We start from the raw sequence: 21,443 nt of genomic DNA, 5'->3' as shown, positions 1-21,443 counted from the left end.
CCAGGCCTGAGATGTTCCTTTCCCCCCCTCTCCAGGCCTAATCCCAAACTAAATCCAGCAGTCTCTCTCTCTCTCTCTCTTCCCTGCCATCTCTCTCTTCTCCCCCCAGTCTCTCTCTCTCAGTTCAGTTCAGTTCAGTCAAATGCTTTATGGCATGAAAGTTTACAGAGAACCATATTGCCAAAAGCTTACATAGCAAAAAGGTACAGTTTTCCAACATTCTGTATGTGTCAATCGATTTGACATTTGTTGGGTATATACAATATTACTTTTAAACAATATTAATTTTAAACAGTCTTTCTACTTCATTTGGTACGTTCAAATATTAATTTTAAACAGTCTTACTTTTAAACAGTCCTCAGGTTGTGACATGTTGTTACATATTTAGCCCCAAGGTATGGTCTGTCTCCTTCTCCTAGGACTAATCTCAATTTTGACAGATCATCCAATTCCTTGAAATCTGGGGTTGTTTGGCTTAGCTTGTTGAATAATATGTTTCTTGATGTGTTGAATTTTTCGCATTTTTAGGAGGAAATGCATTTCTGTTTCAACCTCGCCAGCCAGACATTGATCGCATATTCTATTCTCTCTAGGCTGGCCAGGATTTCTTGTATCTGCCTTTTTCAATTTCCAGTTGGTGGTCGCTTAGTCTGTACCTGGTGAGGGTCTGTCTCTGTTTTGTGTCTCTGATGGTCGTGAGGTAGTCTGCCAGTTTATATTCTCTTTTTAGGGCCCGGTAACATTCTAATCTGCTTTGGCTTTCGGTTATTTGTTCCAATGTTCCAGGTAGGTTTCTTTGCATTTTTTAATGATTTGGTTCACTCGGATTGGTGTTTGGACGGCTGTGTTGGTCTGGGGCTGGTCAGGGTCCGGCTGAGTACTTAGTTTCAGTAGCAGCTGACTCAGGGGACTCTTTTCTGGGTTTAGCTCTTGGGTCTGAAGGCTTTGAAATGAAGGGTGTCTGGGGAGCTAGATTTGAGGTGATTTAGGAAGTTTAGTGCTCGTTTTTGGATGTTTATTATCAGTGGGTATCTGCTAGTTCGGCTCTGCATGCATTTGTTGGCGTTTTTCTTTGGGTGCGAAGGATGCTTCGCAGAATTCTGCATGTAGGGCTTCTATTGTGTGTTTTTCCCATTTAGTGTAGCTTTGGTGATTTAGCGGCCCCATACTTCACTACCGTACAGTGCAATGGGCAGGATTATGCTGTCAAAAATTTTGAGCCAGATTTTGATTGGGATTTGGATGTTGTAGAATTTTCTTTTTATTGCATATAGGGCTCTTCGGGCTTTTCTTTTAGTGCATTCACTGCTATGCTGAAGCTCCCTGATGCTGTAATAGTTAGACCAAGGTAGGTGTAGCTCATAGTGTGTCCTATAGTGGTATCACTGAGGGTAAACAGGTATTTGTTTTCCTGACATCTGGGTCTTTCTGAAAAATCATGATGTTGGTTTTCTTTAGATTTACTGTTAGAAGCCCAATTTTGGCAGTATTTGTCGAGTAGGTCTAGTTGTTGCTGTAATCCCTGTTCTGTGGGAGACAGCAGAACCAGGTCGTCCGCATAGAACAGGGACTTCACTTCTCACATCCAGGAGACGGAGACCTGGTGACATCGTTTTGCTCCAGCATGTCCTGCTAATTCATTTATGTATATGTTGAACAGGGTCGGCTCAAATTGCAGCCCTGCCGGACGCCTCTTCTCTGGGTGAAGAAATCGGTGCGTTTGTCTCCAATTTGACCCGCATTTGTTTTTCAGATACATTGATTTAATAAGGTCATAGACTTTGCCCCCTATTCCACACTGAAGAAGTTTATAATAGAGCCCTTCCGTGCCATATAGAGTCAAAGGCTTTCTTGAAGTCGATGAAGACAGGCGAATATTTTCCATTTTTTGTTTGGTGTTTATGTTTTTCGATGAGGGTGTGAAGGGTATAGATATGGTCGGCGGTGCGGTGTTTTGGAAGAAAGCCTATTTGGTTTTTTCTGAGGATATTATGTTTGTTAAGAAAATCAAGTAATCTACTATTTAGAATACTGCAGAATAACTTCCCTAGACAACTGTTGACACAGATGCCGCGGTAGTTATTTGGTCTGATTTGTTTCCACTTTTATATATGCGGGAGATTAGTCCTTGGCACCAGATATCGGGAAAACAGCCTGAGCGTAATATGATGTTGAATAGTTTGAGTATCGCACCCTGCATCTCCATATTACTGAACTTTAGCATTTCATTTTTGATGTTGTCTGGGCCACAGGCTTTCTTTAGGTGGAGAGATTTTGTTTTTGTGGCCAGTTCTTTCCATGTGATTGGGGAGTCTAGAGGGTTTGGTTGTCTTTAATTGTTGCTTCTAATGTGTGGAGTTTTTCTGTGACCTGATGTTGACTTGGGTTTGTTTTGTTTTTTGGATGTCTTTGTAGAGGTTTTCAAAATTGTTCTCCAGATGTCGCCATCTTGGATTGGTAATGCTTGCAATTGTGTTGTACTCAGGTTATTCCACATTTCCCAGAATTGTTTTGGATTGGTGGAGTTTTCAATTTCTTCGTGTATTTTGTGGGTATAGTTTTGTGTTTTGTTCCTAATGGTGTGTTTATATCTTTTGAGGGTTTCATTGTATCTAGTACGTAGGTCCGGATTGTTTGGTTGCCGATGCTTTTGGTTTGATATTTTTCTCTAGGTCTCTTTTCTGGCATTTTTGCATTCGTGGTCAAACCATTTCATATTTTTATTTGTCTTTTGTGATGCTTCCTCTTCTGTTTCACGAGGTCGGCTTTTACAGCTGCCTCATGGAAGATCATGTTTATATCCTCTATGGCCGTGTTTACACCATCTCTGGTGATCTCATATAGATTTTCTCTCTCTCTCTCTCTCTCTCTCTCTCCTCTCTCTCTCTCTCTCTCTCTCTCTCTCTCTCCTCCCTCTCTCTCCCTCCCCCTCTTCCCTCTCTCTCTTACCCCTCTCTCTTTCTTTCCCTCTCTCTCTCCCCCCCCAGTCTCTCTCTCTCTCTCTCTCTCTCTCTCTCCCTCTCTCTCCCTCCCCCTCTTTCCCTCTCTCTCTCTACCCCTCTCTCTTTCTTTCCCTCTCTCTCTCCCCCCCAGTCTCTCTCTCTCTCTCTCTCTCTCTCTCTCTCTCTCTCCCTCTCTCTCCTCCCCCTCTTTCCCTCTCTCTCTCTACCCCTCTCTCTTTCTTTCCCTCTCTCTCTCCCCCCCAGTCTCTCTCTCTCTCTCTTCCCCCCGCCCCCCCCCCCCGGTCGCTCTCTTCCCCCCCGCCCCCCCCCCGGTCGCTCTCTTCCCCCCCGCCCCCCCCCCCGGTCGCTCTCTTCCCCCCCGCCCCCCCCCCCCGGTCGCTCTCTCCCCCCCCCCCCACCCCCGGTCGCTCTCCCCCCCCCCCCCCCCCGGTCGCTCTCCTCTCCCCCCCCCCCCCCAGTCGCTCTCCTCCCCCCCCAGTCGCTCTCCTCCCCCCCCAGTCGCTCTCCTCCCCCCCCAGTCGCTCTCCTCCCCCCCCCAGTCGCTCTCCTCCCCCCCCCCAGTCGCTCTCCTCCCCCCCAGTCGCTCTCTCCCTCTCTCTCTCTCTCTCTCTCTTCCCCCCAGTCGCTCTCTCCCCCCTTCCCCCCAGTCGCTCTCTCCCCCCCAGTCTCTCTCTTCTCCCCCCCAGTCTCTCTCTTCTCCCCCCAGTCTCTCTCTCTCTCTCTCTCTCTCTCTCTTCCAACAACAACATGCCCTCAAAAAACCCTCGGCACCGCCGGGCACTCCAGCTAGTACAAAATAAAGAACACACCATGCTTCTCCATATTAGAGGTTGTGACGAAAGGTCATCGACCTGCAACGTTAACTCTTTTTTCTCTCTCCGCTGGAAAAGCCAGTCAAATAACCCTGAAATGGGACACTCTCCTGGATGCATCCCTCTATCCAGCTCTTGCCAGCAACTCTACCCTAACCACCTTGTTCGTCTCTAATGGTGTTTGCCCTGCCCAGCAACTACGTTGGAGTAAACCCCTTGAAACTCCTCTTAAACCGCCTCCCCTTTCACTGCCCCATTCCTTTTACCCAGTCCAGCGAGCCTCCTGACTCTCCGACAAGCCCTCAGCCACCCTCCCCCTCTGCACTGCCACACATAATGTCTGCTCTCTTGTAAACAACCCCTGCCTCGTCTGTCACACCATCACGGAGAAGCAGATCAACATCCTAGACCTAACCAAAACCCAGCTGACTGATGGCAACTAATTTCCCCGTCGAGGAAGCCCCACCCCACCCAGTTTCACCTTCCACCCTAACCACCACGGTGGTGGTGTAACACTCATTTCCAAATCACACCCTGGTCTCCCCTCATTCCTCAGTCTCTTTCTCTACATTTGACATCTCACTTGGGCACCCCTCTCTTCTCTCCTTTAAGAGCCTCCTTATCTGTATACGGAGAGAGTCCTTCTCTTCAGTGACTTCAACTTCCACGTGAACACACCCTCCCCACCACCTCTGATTTTCGTGGCTTCCTCTCCTTTCAATGTAACTCTCCACATCAGTTCCCTCACCCACACGCACGATCACTCCTATACCATGCCATTACAGGTGGCTTCAAGAACACTGATAGGGCTATCTCTGATCACTCTTTCTCATCTCCTTTCTCTGACGTGCTCCACTGCCTGCCCCAAACTCTGCACCATAATCTTCTGCCACTGGCAAAAAAAAAAAACTACTTCCGGATTCCATCACACATGACCTCGCATACTCCAACCTCCCTAAATCTGACTGACCACCCAGGATGACTTTTGTCGATCTCTCTGCAATAACTTCCTGTCCTCTATCGATTGCTGTTGTCCCCACCAGCTCCCAAGCAGCCTCCATCGCTACCACTCGTCCAGGACAATAGCCATCTCTGTGAGCGCAAGTCCAGTAGTCACAAGCTTCAATGTAGAGTACCTCCTGCACATCCTTACTCACACCAACTTACCTTGCACCTCCACCCATCCCTCTCTATCTACATTATCACTTCCCCATCTCACTAGCCACCCCTCACACTCACCCTCATCCTTGTGCAATCATAAGCATATGGAGGGAGTCCTGGGAGAGCCTGGGTGCGGACATGGTCCCTTTAAGGAAACCGGCTGATGGCGTGTCATCAAATGACGTCATCAGACCCACTTTAAATTGGCCGGGAACCTCGCAGGGCGGGCTTAACGAGGCCAATCAACAGAAAGCCATGTCGGAGGCCGGGATCGAGCCAGCTGCGGGGTCGGCACCCGCCACAGACCCGCCGAGGTTGGTGAAATCCAGCCCATTGTGTGTGGAAGGGCAGGGTCTAGATGCTGAAATTCTTGCGCATTTCCATTAAAGGAGATATAAAAATGAACCATTATCTTTTCATTGGTATGTGTTCTGTAGTTTTTTTTCTTGTTCAAAGTGATTGGCAGGGCAGGAAATGTAAATCTGAACCTTCAGTCAGCCTGTAACAAGAAACAAGAAGTACAGCTGAAAGCTTTTTAAATTTATATTAATTCAAAACCGAGAACCTTCCATCGCTAAGATGACTAGACAACAAACTGGAAAAAGCTAAATCCATGGCAGTACTCATTTGGTTTTCGTATAGCTAGACTACTCTGCTTTGGGAAGACTTTGCAGGTTGCTAGGAAAGGAAGCAAAACAACAACAACAACGGCAGTAACCAGCTGTAAAGTCCTGTGCATCACAGGATTTCTTATACGGGAACAATTTCCATAGGTCTGCTGCTGAGGAAAACAACTTGGGCTACGACAGTCATATGAATAAACTATCGATAACCTATTAAAAGCCTTGAATTGACGATGTCATGTCCGCGGTCCATTGGCTAATTCTGTTCGAGTAACGACAGTGCCCGCTATTCTTACCTCCTCCAGAGGTGGCACTGCAACCTCACTCAGCCTGTTAGACTAAACACAGCGAAAAGACATACGGCGGAATTTCTCCGGGGCTTCTACCGCAGTGATGCCTCAACTTTGGCAGACGTTCGTCAGAAATCCCATTTATCTGCGTAAACACGGGAATCCGCCAAAAGTTATGGTCGCAGAATGGGAGAAGCCCTGAGGCAATTCTGGGCGGTAATTTCTTCTCCCTAACCAGAAGGAAGACCAGGGGAGATTTACTAATGAATGTAAAATGAAGTCTCTTGAAAACAACTTTGCTTATGATAATTGAGAATTTGATGGTAACAGTACTGTGCGAGGCCATTTTAGTTTTCGGTAGGTGAAACTCCAGTGTTTCAGTATTTTCTCCCTGCGCCGTGCTTGGTTCCTGGTGCGATCAATTCCAAAGGACCTCCACTGCTGAATCACCATGCCATGACATCTTTGAGGGAGCGAGTTTGGGCAAGACTCCAAGCCCAATAGTATAAGCATGCTGAGCAAACATCAGCAGAGATAATTGGTAACCCACTGTCTTTGCCAGTTCAGTGTGTGATTAATTGAGTTTGCACATATTGTTGCGTTCAGCAATTCCTCCAAGCCAATACACCCGATGATGTCATTCTGAAGTAGTCAGTTTGGTTGAAGTTAATGATACTTCCTTTTAATTGTTTAAAGATTAACATATGGTCAAACACAAACTGCATGTTGATGCTGTGTCGGAAAGACAAATAACTACCAGTGAAGGGAAATGGTTAGCAGTTTTTGAAACACCTGTTTCCTTCAGTACTGACTGACCTTGCGCAGAATCCTATGAAGTGGGTTGGACAGATTGCCTATTTGGTCAGGGGTTTTACACGATGCTGAACAAGACAGATCAAACATAAATGGCCCTTCTATTATCAAGCACTCGAGAGGAATAGGCCACGTCGGCGTCTTTATCGAAATGAAATTATTTCACCAAATATTACCTCGTTAAATATTTAATGGGACCTAAACATAGCAGGAACGAAAATTTAACACCGTAAGGTGGAAGTGAGAAAATGATCATTTCAGCACATCCTGAGATTTAGGAAATCGGTAACATCCAATATAGATGATTAAAGTTGAATCTATCGTGTCGAGTATTCTGTCTTTCTTGACTGGCAAGGATTTTAAATTATTTATTTTTAAAGATTTATCTTAAAATTACATTTCGAGTACTGAAGATGGGGTATTGCTAAGGAAAAAGAATTTTAAAAGTTAGCATTTTATTTTTGAAAGACATCCTTATGGCCGATAAGGGACTCAAACCCCAGGATTAAGGGTTTCTCTTTTACTATTACAGCAGCAGAGATTACACAGCAGCAGGAGTAGGCCATTCAGCCCCTCAAGCCTGCTCCGCCATTCAATGAGATCTTGGCTGAACGGCACCTCGGGAGCAAAGTTGTTGAAGAGCCCAACTCCATTCCGGCTCAATTTAACCATGGACCTTTAAACCATTTTCATCTCCCTCCTGCAAGGCAGACTGCTGCCCTTTAGCGAATATAGATTTTGCTTTGTTATTAGGCTCTGTAGCATTCAACAGAAATGGAAAGAAAAGTGTTTGTTATTTTGAAACCACCCCAAAATCTGCTTTGTTTTCTGTTGGAGCCGCAAGATGTGAATTGGATTTAAATTAATGCAATTTTCATCCACAGAATTATCGGCAAGAGCTGGAGGCAAAATTTTATAACGACACCTTTGACTGGGACCAAATCCATCACAATGATGTAGCGTGCCTGCTGAAGACCTTCATCCGGGAACTGCCCTACCCGTTACTCACTGTGGAGTACCTCCCTGCCTTTGTAGCTGTGCAAAGTATGTGGTTACCTAAATATTTTTTTTGCTTTCTTTTCTTTTGTTTTACTTTTATCACCTTGGTTTTTTTTGCATGTGTGTGTATCTGTCCTTGCAGCTGTGCCCACACATGAGCATTCTTCCCCCCCAGCCTGGAGTGAGAAATAGTCTGCATTTTGGACTTTGCCATTAGTGCTTTCAGTGCTTCTCTGTAGTCTGCGAGCTGGAGCCATAATGTTATGTGCCTCCCCCCTCTGCCCCTCCCCGGCTGTGCTTTCGCCTGCCGTTCCATCTGACAAAATCCCAGCCAAACACAGGTGTAATTCTTCTGATTGGGGCCATGCAGATTTGAGTGACCAAATAGCACCAGGACTTGAAGCCATTTCTCCCTTCTAGTCAGCTGTGGCTCAGTGGGTAGGACTCTTGCCTCTGAGTCATGAAGGTTGTGGGTTCAAAGTCCCACTCCAGAGACTTGAACACAAAAATCTAGGCTGGCACTCCAGTGCAGTGCTGAGGGAGTGCTGCACTGTCAGAGGTGCGATCTTTCAGGGGAGACGTTAAACCAAGGCTCTGTCTACCGTCTCAGGAGAACGTAAAAGATCCCGTGGCACTATTTCGAAGAACAGCTGGGGCGATATCCCCGGTATCCTGGCCAATATTTATCCCTCAACCAACATCACTAAAACAGATTATCTAGTCATTATCACATTGCTATTTGTGGGAGCTTGCTGTGTGCAGATTGGTTGCCGCGTTTCCTACATTATAACAGTGATATACCTATCAATTCGTCCAATAAAAAGCGACGAGTTAGGAACGTAACTAAAGGTTTTTATTGACTAAATAACAGAGCCCACCCTCGTGGGTGATCGGGTCCAACAAGGAGGAATACCAGCCAGTCGACTACCTTTATACCTGGGCAGGTAGGTGGAACCATGGGCGGAGTCGGAGGTGGTCAGCCCAGGTATAACAGCGCGACAAGAGGCGACCTCGTATAGTGATACAACAGTGAGAACAGTGATAACTATAGTGTAACGATAGTGAACGATAAAAGTGGTTTACCACAAACAGTGACTACACTTCAAAAAGTACTTCATTGGCTGTAAAGTGCTTTGGGATATCCTGAGGTCATGAAAGGCGTTTATATAAATGCAAGTTCTTTCTTTTCCTGTTAGTCAGGAAATTATATGTATTGCTGCACACTTTTTCTGCTTCCAAATGTGCATTTTCATATTCAGACTCCATTCAATCCTCTAAATAACACATGCACACACATGGTGAATTCTCCCCTAGAATGTATTTCTTGCATTCATTTCCATTGATGGTTTTAGCGTCACTTCCCAAAAGTACATTAGTGTATTGCTTTTAGTACTGGATGAGACACCTTGAAGCAGGTGGGCATTTTCCGATAATGTGGGCACTAGATATCTATCATAAAATGCCTACCTGCTTCAGGGAAGGGAATGTCACCCCTACCCAGTCTGGCCTACATGCGACTCGAATCCAAGCTACTATAAATAATCGCTACAAGGGATGGGTAATCACTCACATCCTTGAGAACAAATTTAAAAAAGAATATTGAACAGACTTTGTAAAGTTATAGATAGTCACTATTTGTTATTCTTGGAGAAATCAAGCCTCGCAAAATTCTGTGTCTTAAAGAAAAATAATCAAGCATTCTTTTAAATAATTTTAATTCATTCAAATAAGTGTAGCAATATCAATCTACTACTATGAGGGATGAAAATTCTGCAGGATTCCCTGTGAGATTTATCATGTAAGGTTTATCATGTAAATTTAAGTTATTTCTTAAATTGCTGGATATTCAACTCTGGGGAAAAAATGCATTATTATATATATTAATGCTACACTAGAACCCCACACTTAAGGGTGGAACGTTATGGGACAGCAGGTGCTGATGGAGTCTCGGTTAACGCTGATGTCCAGAAATTTGTTATTTCCTAGAAAGAAAGAAAGAAAGATTTGCATTTATATAGCACCTTTTATGGCCTCGGAATGTCCCAAAGTGCTTTACAGCCAGTGGCGTACTTTTGAAGTGGAGTCACTGTTGAAATGTAGGAAATGCGGCAGCTAATTGGCGCACAGCAAGCTCCCACAAACAGAATTGTGACCATGACCAGATAATTTGCTTTTAGGTCTTGGTTGAGGGATAAATATTGGCCAGGACACGGAGGATAATTTCCTGGTTCTTCTTCAAAATAGTGCCAGAGAATCTTTTACACACACCTGTGCGGGCAGACGGGACCTCGGTTTTAACGTCTCGTCCAAAAGAAAAAGTCCTAGCAATTGTCCTTTCTGTTTTTACGGAGGATCAGATTTTGCAACTTAACAACAGTCTTTGTTTTGGTTTCAGATATCTCAGTGACCAAGTTGCAGTTACAGGCTCTACATCTTATCATCATGTTACTGCCTGACCCCAACAGAGACACTATCAAGGTATGTGTGACTGAAAGGGAAAGAATCGGGTTTGCCTGATGTTCAAGCTGTATAGTGAACAGTATATCCGAATCTTTAGAGTGCCCAAAATATTCCAAATGTGTCTTCAGTGAAATACAGCAGGCTGGATGTTGCGGGAGGTTGGATGTTGCATAAAATAAAAACAGAAAATGCTGGAAATACTCGGCAGGTCAGGCAGCATCTCCACAGATGCTGCCTGACCTGCTGAGTATTTCCAGCATTTTCTGTTTTTATTTCAGATTTCCAGCATCTGCAGTATTTTGCTTTTGTAATACTGTAGATATGCATGAGGTTTGATCCATGTGATTAGAATAACTTGTTTAAACTCAGTGAGATATCCGTGAGATGTACATCCTTGTATATTATTGGCTTTGTTGATGACAATTTTCCACTAACTAGTTATTTTCAGTGAAAGGTCATTAATTACATCTAGATCCTTTTTCTTTTCCACTTTTACTAATGGATTCACCAAAAGGGGTTCCTACACCACGCCCTGCGCCCCCCCTCCCGGCTGCTGAATAGTGCATTTTGCTTTGGGATTGTGGCTGATTGTGTGAGGTGAAGGACCTGTGCAGCCCAACACCTCACTGACAACAATATAAAAGTTAAATACATCGTCACTCACCTCACTCCGTCAGCAGCAATCCCAATGTCCAGATCTTTCACCGCACGAATTCCGGCACCGCCGGGGATTGATGGCCCTCTTCTGTTTTGGTTTCAACCCTTCGGACACCTGTGGAAACCTCTGATAGGGGGAAAGAGCAGGTTGAGTGGGACTAATTGGATAGCCCTTCCATGGAGCCGGCACAGGCACGACGGGCCGAATGATGACCGAATGTGCTACAAGATTCGATGATTCTCGCGCCTAATTGGATTGATGTATTTGGAACTGCAAAGTTCCTTCAGGTTATCGGGAGCAAAACCTAGATTCTTTATATCAGCAAATTTAAGAAAATCTAATTACAGGAAACTCTTTTATCCGGGACCGGCATGGTGCCGGTTTATCAAAAAGTCCGGATTACAGAGAGGTATACACGGTGGCATAGTGGTTAGCACTGTTGCCTCACAGCGCCAGGGACCCGGGTTCGAATCCGGCCTCTGGTGACTGTCTGTGTGGAGTTTGCACATTCTCCCCGTGTTTGCGTGGGTTTCCTCCGGGTGCTCCGGTTTCCTCCCACAGTCCAAAGATGTGCGGGTTAGGATGATTGGCTATGATAAATTGACCCTTAGTGTTAGGGGGATTAAATACGTGGGGTTACGGGGATCGGGTGGGATATGTGTCGGTGCAGGCTCGATGGGCCGAAATGGCCTGTATCTGCACTGTGGGGTTTCTGTGATAGTAAAAGGTACGAGAGCCCCGTACACGGCCACAGATCCAGGCATCCCTGTTGCATAGCAACAGGTGCAGGAACCCCGGTTACACGGCCACAGATCCAGGAACGGCCACTAATATGAAGTAAAACTTACCTGAACCTACTCCCTGAATTTTGCTGGTTAAGAGTCAGAGAGAGAGGATTTTACACTACCTTAAATTTATATCCACATTAAAATTCATTTGCCATTCCGTAGCTCATTCACATAATTGGTCCAAATCCCTTAATCGGAGCATATAGTTTGATATCATAAACCAATGTTATAATATTGTACAAGACATACTCCTCCCATATTGTTTATGAATAGTGGGAGCAAAATAGGAGCCCGATCCCTTAGGACTATAAATCCTCTTTAAAAAAAAAAAAAAAAAAAATGAAAAAAAAATGTGGGTAAGTGAGGAATGCCAACATAATCTCTTTCTTGTATGAAATAAGCAAGAAGTGAAATGCTGAAAGAAGGTACATTACAACTGAATTGAATCTCTTCTACCCTCACCACCCACCCCTCCTCCAACCTCCTCTCCCCGCCCCGCTCCCCCCCCCCCCCAGGCTTTCTTGGAATATCTCAGCAAAGTCGTGGCAAATGAGGCCAAAAACAGAATGAGCCTGTGGAATGTCTCCATGATTGTTGCACCAAACCTCTTCATGTGTAAAGGGAGAAGTGGAAACCATCAAGAGGCAGAGGCCGCCACCAAAGCAGCCAATATCGTACAATTGCTCATCAAATACCAGGACATCCTGTGGACCGTGAGTGAACCTACAACACACAGCACATTTCACTGACTTTCATGCCTTTTTCAAGTAGGCCAAGGATTTAAATGACAATCAGTAAGAGTGTTGCCGGCTCTAGTCGGGTGGACTCCTGGTTGGGTTGCCAAGCCTCCAGGATTGCCCTGGAGCGTCCAGGAATTAAAGACTAATTTCCGGGGCGCTGCTGCCAGCAACTGATCCTAAAACTATGCCCCCTAGTTCTAGATTCCCCCACGAGGGGAAACATCCTCTGTGCATCTACCTTGTCAAGTCCTCTCAGCATCTTATATGTTTCAATAAGATCACCTCTCATTCTTCTAAACTCCAATGAGTAAAGGCTCAACCTTTCCTCATAAGACAACCCTTTCATCTCAGGAATCAACCTAGTGAACCTTCTCTGAACAGTCTCCAATGCAAGTATATCCCTCCTTAAATAAGGAGACCAAAACTGTATGCAGTACTCCAGGTGTGTTCTCACCAAAGCCCTGCACAGTTGTAGCAAGATTTCCCTACTTTTATACTCCAACCCCCTTGCAATAAAGGCCAATATTCCATTTGCCTTCCTAATTACTTGCTGTACCTGCATGGTAACTTTTTGTGTTTCATGTATGAGGACATCCAGATCCTTCTGTACCGCAGCATTCTGTAGTCTCTCTCCACTTAAATAATATTTTGCTTTTCTATTCTTCCTACCAAAGTGGATAACCTCACATTTTCTCACATTCTATTCCATCTGCCAAATCTTTGCCCACTCACTTAACCTATCTATATCCCTTTGCAGATTCTTTGGCCGTGATTTTATCGATCGATGCGGCTTGGGAGTGGGTCAAGTGGCTTCCGGGTTTCAGATCTGGCCCACGGACATGATTTTATGTCAATTGGGCTTGCCAGCCAATTAGGAGGAAGCCGGTGTCAGATGACGTCATCATCTGCCGGTTTTCTTAAAGGGGCCACGCACATTTTTTTTTGATAGCTGATTTCTCAGTGTTTGACAGCATTGAGGTGCTGCAAACACTGACAATCACTGTACAAAGGTGAACTCTTGCACCCAGGCTCACCAGTAACTCCCTCCTTAGGCTAAAACAGATGACAGCTGCAGGTGAAGTTACAGAAGTGATCTGTCACTGATGAGAGAGGTTCTCCCAGTAAGGTTGGACTACACATACAAATCAAAATTTGTTACCTACATAACAGTCTAAATGCATTAAAAATGAATTTCCCAATATTTTCTTACCTCTGAAACTCACCAGTGCACCATTGGATTCTTCACACCACTTCTGCAGCTGTCATCAATGCATAAACATTACAGCAGACTCACAACATGCCACACTTACCTGGTGTGGTGTCCGGACATCGGGAAGCCCACAGTAGAAGTGTCAAAATTGGAAAAAGCCTGTTAACTGCCTGTTAACTGCCTGTTAACTGCCTGTTAACAAGCAGTTAAGTGGCTATAATCCTCTTCCCGCCGCTAGATGTCTGGTCCATGTGCAAATCGGGGATCTGACACTTGGGAAAGTTGATTGAAGGCGGGTTGACAGCGAGTTTCCGACCTGCTGTCAATCGTTGCGATTTTGCCGGATGTCCCGCCTCCAAACCCGCCCCCTGAGCGCCGGCAAAATTCCGGCCTTTGTGTCCTTCTCACAACTTGCTTTCCCACCTATCTTTGTGTCATCAGCAAATTTGGCTACAATAGAATCGGTCCCTTCATCCAAGTCATTAATATAGATTGTAAATAGTTCAGGCCCCAGCACTGATCCCTGTGGCATCCCACTAGTTAGTTTGCCAACCCGAAAATGACCCATTTATCCCGACTCTCTGTTTTCTGTTAGTTAGCCAATCCTCTATCCATGCTAATATTAACCCCAACACCGTGAGTTCTTATCTTGTGCTGTAACCTTTTATGTGGCACCTTATCGAATGCCTTTTGGAAATCCATCTGCTGGTTCCCCTTTATCCACCCTGCTCGTTACATCCTCAAAGAACGCTAATAAATTTGTCAAACATGATTTCCCTTTCATAAAACCATGTTGACTCTGCCTTATTGTATTATGATTTTCTAAATGTCCTGCTACTACTCCCTTAATAATGGATTCCAGCATTTTCCCAATGACCGATGTTAGGCTACCCGGCCTATAGTTTCCTGCTTTCTGTCTCCCTCCTTTCTTGAATTAAATGCTGAGGGAATGAGACTCCACACTTGTAATAGTTAATTCTCGGTGCCAGAGAGGTTGTTTGGCAGTAATTAACACTTGTCACGTTGTTAAAAGGGTACTTAGACTGGAATGGACAAGACTTACCTTTTTGTGGTGAGTTTAGTTCGTATCTACCATGCAAGTACAGCAACTTCATGCCGTTCAATGCATTTCAACGGTGATGCAGTCGGCGAGATGCCGTGTTTGCGAAGCTATTGGCAGAACAATGCAACTCTGACAGCAACTTTTGGATATTCAAGTTTAACCGTGCCATCTGCCCCTCGCCTGAAGCTGCTGTACCATTTGTGCATAAATAACAGCGAGCGCCATTAACCTCACCGTTATTTTGACAGCAGAATCTGGGCCAATATGTTTTACACCGATAATAACTGTGGCCTTTCTCTCATCTTACACAGATTCCGTCCTTTATGATTGCTCAGGTGCGGAAGATGAATGAAAGCGAGATCAGAAGACGGAGCAAAGCGACGTGGCTGACTACTTCATTTTTTATCCCTCCTGCCCTCAGGGGAAACTGCTCACCCATACCCAGTGCCTCTCCCCGAGGGCGCAACCGAAACCAGGAGCCTGCCTTGTGGGACGTCCCAGGTGTGAACTCAAGTCCTACCACTCTGGGGCACTGTTTACAGGTACACTCCTATTCCTTGCCATTGGCTGGCCAATATTACTCTTTCTTCTATCATAGACTCATAGAAACATACAGCACAGAAGGAGGCCATTCGGCCCGCCGTGCCTGTGCTGGCTCTTTGAAAGAGCAGTCGTGCTTAGACCCACATCCCCGCTTTTTGTCCGTAACTGTGTGTAAGTTCCTCATCCTTAAGTACCGGTCCAACTCTCTCTCAAAATCATTTATGGAATCAGCTTCCACCACCATTTCAGGTAGAGCGTTCCAGATCCCGACAACTCTGAGTGAAAAAAATTCTCCTCATCTCCCCATTAGACCATTTGACTGATTTTAAATCTGGGACCTCTGGCCATTGTCCCACTCGCCAGAGGGACCGGCCTTTCTTTATCTACTGTATCAAAACCTCTCATCACCTTGAAAACCTCTATTAGGTCCCCTCTTAAACTTCTCTGTTCCAAGGAGAACATTCCTAACTTTTCCAACCTCTCCTCATAACTGAAGTCCCTCATTCCTGGTAAACCTCTGTGCCCTTTCTAAGGCCTTTACATCTTTCCTGAAATGTGATGCCCAGAATTGTCCACAATACTCCAGCTGAGGCCTAACCAGTGATTTATAAAGTTCTGGCATGATCTCTTTGCTTTTATAGTCTATGGCCTAGAAATTCAGTTTGGGGCGGCCAGCTCGCTTGCGCCCAGAAAGTACCGCTGCGCGCGGAGCCACTTGCGCCCGCTGGAAATTCAGTTTCAGCGCCCCAACTCTAAGGCGGCCGCTATTCAAGGGTTTCGGCGCCCCCGCTTGGGGCGCTGAAACTGAATATCGGCGCGCTAGGTGCCGCAGCGCCACCCGCTGCGGAGCGGCAGGCTGCGGTACTGCAGGCCTTCCTCCCTCTCTTAAGGGGGAGGTGCCTGCAACAGCGAGATCGCCGCTCGCTAGTGCCGGCAAATGAGCCCGGCACCACGGAGAAGTGCCGGGCTCCCGGAAAACAGCCGGCAATGCCGCGGGGGGGGTGGTAGAGGAGGCCGGGGAAGGAGGTGCGGGCAGGCGGCCGCCGAAAAAGCGGCCGACCGCACCTCCGCCTTAACTCGCCCCACTAACGCTACAGGACGGCCCCGTTTTCTGATCGCTGTTTGCGGCCGCTGCGGAAGAGGCGGCCGCAACTAAATATGGCGGTCGGGCCGGTAGTGGGGCACTGCGCACACCGATGACGTCATCGGTGGCGGCGCAGCGCTACTGGCTAACGCCACCATTACCGCAGCGCTGAATATCGGCGAAAGCTCAGCAAGTGGCGCAAAAGCCCTCTTTGGGCGAAAACTGGGCGCAAAGCCTACTGAATTTCTAGCCCTATGACTATTAGTTTAAGGCCAAGCTGGCACTCTAGTAGTTAAGTAAATATAACCAGCATACAACTTCTGAGCAAATGCTGTCAGTTTATATAAAGGACATGGCAGAATAAAGAATTCCTTATTTGAGAAAATAGCTGTATATGAAATTTTAAATGATTTTATTTTTTCCCTTCACAGTCGGACATACCAGAGGGAGTTATCCGCGTTTATGCCACTCAGCTATCAAAGGTTTCCATGGCCATTCAGCTGGATAATGAGACAAAAGCAAGTGATATTCTGGCTCGGTTTCACTGTGAAAACAGGTGAGTTCCTGGAGGGGGAAAAAAACCCAATATTATTGTGAATGAAGTTTTGGAGGTTTTCAATAACTGGGTGAAACTATTTCCCAGTTTATGTGACACGCAAGCCTGAGGCAGATAAGGAATAACCCACACCATTTACATAACAGGAAATATTCAGCTCCCAAACAGTACACACTTTGTCACTTGTTATGACATCAATTCACAGAATTCAGACTAAGTATTTTACTGGTTCTAGGCACCTGGTGACTCAAACAATCATCTGTAGCCCAAGCAATAAATTGCACCTATTAAATTTCTGTATCGATCAGTTACTAAACATATTTCCATGTACTGGTTTTCCCGATTGCACAGTTATCAGCTATCAGCCCTATTGCTGGGGAGCTGTGCTCTGTTCAGCATGGTCTGTACTGAGCTAGCTGATTTCAGCAGGGGCAGCGATAGGGGCATTGCGATTAGTCACAGCGAGCTGGGCTAGCGATAGGATTAATTCCCCAGAGTTCCAATAATTCCCGCTCTACGGTCACATAGCTAGCGATGTTTAAGTACGCCTATGAAGAATGACCACATAGACGAGATCTCATCCTTGTTTTCAAATCCCTCCATGGCCTCGCCCCTCCGTATCTCGTAAGCTCCTCCAGCCCCCACAACCCTCCAAGATATCTGCACTCCTCTAATTCTGGCCTCTTGAGCATCCCTGAGTTTAATTGCTTTTATCATTGACCGCTTTTGGTCATCTGCCCTAATTTCTCCTTATGTGGCTCGGTGTCCGATTTTGTTTTGTAATACTCCTGTGAAGCGCCTTGGGACGTTTTACTAAGTTAAAGGCGCTATATAAATACAAGTTGTTGTTGTTATTGCCAGAGCTCATGGAAATGTACCTCAGCGGGAGTGAGGGTCTTCAGGGTGGGAAGACAAAGAAGAAGAAATGAGAATTTTCAAGGGGGGGAGAAAAGTGATAAAATTAAAGGAATTGAGAAACACAACATAAAGGGAAGGTTGGGGCAGGGATCCTTTCCTGCACATGAAATAGCGACTGAGGCAACACCTTTGTCTGCATCTGCAGCTCACTTGTAAAATTACATTTTTTGCTTAAGGAGAGAAACATAGGAACTGGGTGATGATGCAAAGACACAAAAATGGCATGCAGGAGGTGAAATTAGGCCCATGTGATTGATTTTGTCGGAAACATCTGGGCATCTTCTCTACGTCTACCCTACCCAACCCTTTCATTATCTTGAAGACCTCTTTCAGGCCACCCCACCCCTCAGTCTTCTCTTTTCTAGAGAAAAGAGCCCCAGCCTGTTCAATCTTTCCTGATAGGTATAACCTCTCAGTTCTGGTATCATTCTAGTAAATCTTTTTTGCACCTTCTCCAGTGCTCCAAGTGTGGTCTAACCAAGTTCAGAGTGTTGTTTATTGTATTCCCGCCAGCCAATAGTTCACAACATAAAGTGCAGCCCCTTAATGTTTCAGAAGACAATTCCCCCGTCCCCCGCCCCGCCCTCATCTCTACAAAAAGAATTGTTGTGAGTTGCCAAATTTAAACAAAAAATGTAAAATTAAAAAGGAAATAGTTTCATGTTTGTAAACAGAACTGAATGGCCTGCAGCAAATTTCAAGTCAGGTTGATGTTTGATAAACATAACAGTCACGCAAGACAGTGAATGATTCAGCACTTCTCACCTCTCAACAAATTCTAAATTAAGTGGTGCTTTTTTTTGAACCTTCACAGCACGAGTTCTGCAGTGCCCCTTAATGGACAGAGCCATTACTTGTTTGAAGCCGGTGGAAACATAGGTAGGTTTTTTTTTTAAAGTTACTATCGTGTGAAACGTATGAGAGAAGGACACATTGTTGAATAATCTGATCTTTGACTTCTTGATTGTGTGAATTGCTATCAGTGTCATTTCTACCTTTAGTTCACTCGCTACCCAGAAAACAAATATGGCCTGCTGCTTTACTCCTTTTGTTTTCTTTGCTTTGTAAAGTACAATAGCTACTGTAAAGTCCCCTACTGGCTGAGTCAGTAAAGTAGCTATTTGCCGCAGTACTGCGCCTCACAGACCAGCAGGTCCTAACTTTTGACCTGTGCTGTGCTAGTTGATCTCAGCCAACGACAATTAGCTTCAGTCTCCCCGGGCTAGGCAGTGAACGTGGGCCTGGAAAATCCACTTTTCTGTGGACTCCTGCCGGCAGGATATGTGAGCTAACAGCAATCGGACCTGGCTGCGATGGCCCTACACTATTGGATAACGACCTGCTGACGCTCACTGTCAAGGGTCACAGGTAAAGACAGAAAGAACTTGCATTTATATAGCGCCTTTCACAACCTCAGGACGCCCCGAATCGCTTTACAGCCAATGAAGTACTTTTCAACGGGGGACGGACTTGAACACAAGTTCGATCTTTTACCCGGCTGGCCAGTGTGAAAGTTGACCTTGTGTGTGCGACCAACAGATTGGAATGTGTGGTACTATTCCAGCTACATTAATTCTCTATGTGGCTATTTACACACTTCATTATTTATATTGTGCTTTTTCCTTCCTTGCAGGAGAGCGATGTCTGGACCTCAACACGTACATTCTAGACTTGTACCATTTAAATCCCAATGCAACATGGGTCATTAAACCCAGAACACTGTGAGATTACTTGCTGCGGGAGCGATGGGCCATAAAACAATCTGTGTAGAAACAGTCCCCCCCCCCCCCCCCCCGAGAACGAGAACAGTGGACATTTTACAGTGGAGCCTTTGTGTCCTGAGGCTTTGAGCTGACGATACGAGTTACCTGCAAGACCTCTGCTTTGGAAAGGTGATCGCTTCAGAGGTTCGCCGTCCTACTCGTCGAGCTAACCAGTTTGGTGCAGCACGCTGTCGTTCGACTGGAATTCGGAGCGCTAACGAACGCCTTGACCATTTTAAAACCTTTTCTCTCTTTCTACGCATGAGCCACCTCAGACGGTCGGAGTCAGCAGAGGTTTTTTTTGCGCGACCTAAAATAAACAGAATCGCAATAAGCTCATCTGGTGGCATTTAAGAAGCAAGTCAGTCCACCAGCCAGAAACATTAAGGACACAATCTTGAAGGAATGTGCATTTTAAACAATTATGTCTTTTCAGTAGACCACACAGTTGGAGAAACAACCGATACACCAATTACGTTTTACTTTTTGGTTATTTTTTGGTGGGCGGGGGGGGGAAGGGGGGGGTTGTAGGGAGGATTGTGTTTGCTGAGTTTATGAACACAGAATGGAGGGCAGCCAAAGAATAAATAAGGAGGACGTTTTAAAAAATAAATTAAAAAATAGCCATTCTAATGCGAATGGAATCGGTGCCAAATTCCGTGTATCCGATCAGACGGGAAGTTGTTACATAAAGAGAGGATGATGGCTGCACCTGCACCAGCTCGGAATTCCTGTTGGAACGTGACCCCGGGCTCAGTTACACATCTGCCTGGAATTTTGTTTTGCAGTAAATTGAAGGCCAGACTTTCACATTGTGTTCTCACGGAGTCTGTGTACATATAGAATGATGTACTGCAGCCACTGCATCCAAACAAGGTCTCGGATCCACTGAAAACAAAACTCTGTTATGCTTAAAAAAAAATACACAGGAAACTGATCGACAGGCTGGAGGAAGGAGTGAGCCATTTTTGGGGGTGGGGGGGACTTGATCTCTACGGGACAGCGCATGTCGACTGCGAACAATTAATCTTTTTATTGCAATTCAGTATCTCCCGTGCATAGAGGAAACATTCTCTCGTTGTGTTGCATCCTATTAGCAGAAAGCGAGTCAACATGTGGAGATATGGTATTGCCCTATTCTCTGTGATTTAAAAAAAACACTGCTCGTCCTTGTATATGGCCTATAATATTGCATATGGAGTTAGGTCACAGATCAGCCATGATCTCATTGAATGGCCGCCTACTCTTCCTAAGTTCCTATGATTAGTCCACGTGTGAGCACGTTCGATTGTTCTGGCTATCTCAGTAGGTGCTTTAGTATATTTGCTCAGGAGTTAACCAACACTGCAGAGCTGTTTAAAATGCTGATTGTTTAGCAGGAAAGGAGGTGGGGAAGAATTTGGAATTTTGCCTTGTCTTGTGAAAGTTGACCACTTTTTTGGGGGGGGGGGGCGGGGGTTGCGGGGAGAGGGAGCTAGAATGACTTTAATCGTTTCTCTTTTTCCCCCATTCCCCCCCCGGCAAGGGAAAATGTGGGGTTGTTTGCTGCTTTTTCAATGTTAGAGGCTGCACGTAGAGGCAGCAGTAAATATTTGGCAGCCCAGTCTTCATTGTTATGTTGGTCAGCGCATATCAATTAGATAAGAACATTTGCAATAATTAACCCTGCACTTTCCAGAGGAAAGTTTTTAAAAAAAAACCGTCCTGTATTTTGCATGCGCCAATGTCAGAAAGTGAATTAGACGATACCTCTGACATCACTTCCTGCTTACGTAGCACTTACAGCAGAGTAAGAGGCCACTCGGTCCAGCTGGTCCATGCCGGGGTTTATGCTCCACACAAGCCTCTTCCCACCCTACTTCATCTCGCCCTCTCCGCGTATCCTTCTGTTTGATCTATGCAGTCCGTATTAGTTTGTTCCTTCAGGCAGTATGCGTTGAGTAATCACGTTAACAGGGGCACTGAGCTACACATACACTAGAGGCAATTTTCTGAAATT

The 21,443-nt window shown here is 45.5% G+C and overlaps 1 protein-coding gene across 3 annotated transcripts in view; it reads left to right on the top strand.

Annotated features, from left to right (window-relative positions):
* arhgap28 (Rho GTPase activating protein 28) overlaps positions 1 to 19,466 on the top strand; it is a 220,593-nt gene extending 201,127 nt beyond the window's left edge. For all 3 annotated transcript variants that reach the window (XM_085992399.1, XM_085992397.1, XM_085992400.1), the window contains 7 exons: positions 7,547 to 7,706; positions 10,057 to 10,139; positions 12,083 to 12,280; positions 14,892 to 15,122; positions 16,639 to 16,763; positions 18,496 to 18,560; positions 19,315 to 19,466. In XM_085992399.1, coding sequence (XP_085848525.1) covers positions 7,547 to 7,706; positions 10,057 to 10,139; positions 12,083 to 12,280; positions 14,892 to 15,122; positions 16,639 to 16,763; positions 18,496 to 18,560; positions 19,315 to 19,406 — 954 coding nt within the window. In that variant the 3' untranslated portion in view covers positions 19,407 to 19,466. The remainder of the gene's footprint in view (positions 1 to 7,546; positions 7,707 to 10,056; positions 10,140 to 12,082; positions 12,281 to 14,891; positions 15,123 to 16,638; positions 16,764 to 18,495; positions 18,561 to 19,314) is intronic.
* Positions 19,467 to 21,443: the final 1,977 nt, after the last annotated feature.

Source organism: Somniosus microcephalus, chromosome 7 (assembly GCF_052327205.1).
Source record: "Somniosus microcephalus isolate GS21.2 chromosome 7, FLI_Smic_1.0, whole genome shotgun sequence".
In the NCBI taxonomy this organism is placed as follows: Eukaryota; Metazoa; Chordata; class Chondrichthyes; order Squaliformes; family Somniosidae; genus Somniosus; species Somniosus microcephalus.
The sequence above is the reverse complement of the archived record's forward strand: the minus strand, read 5'-3'. Positions and strand labels throughout refer to the sequence as shown.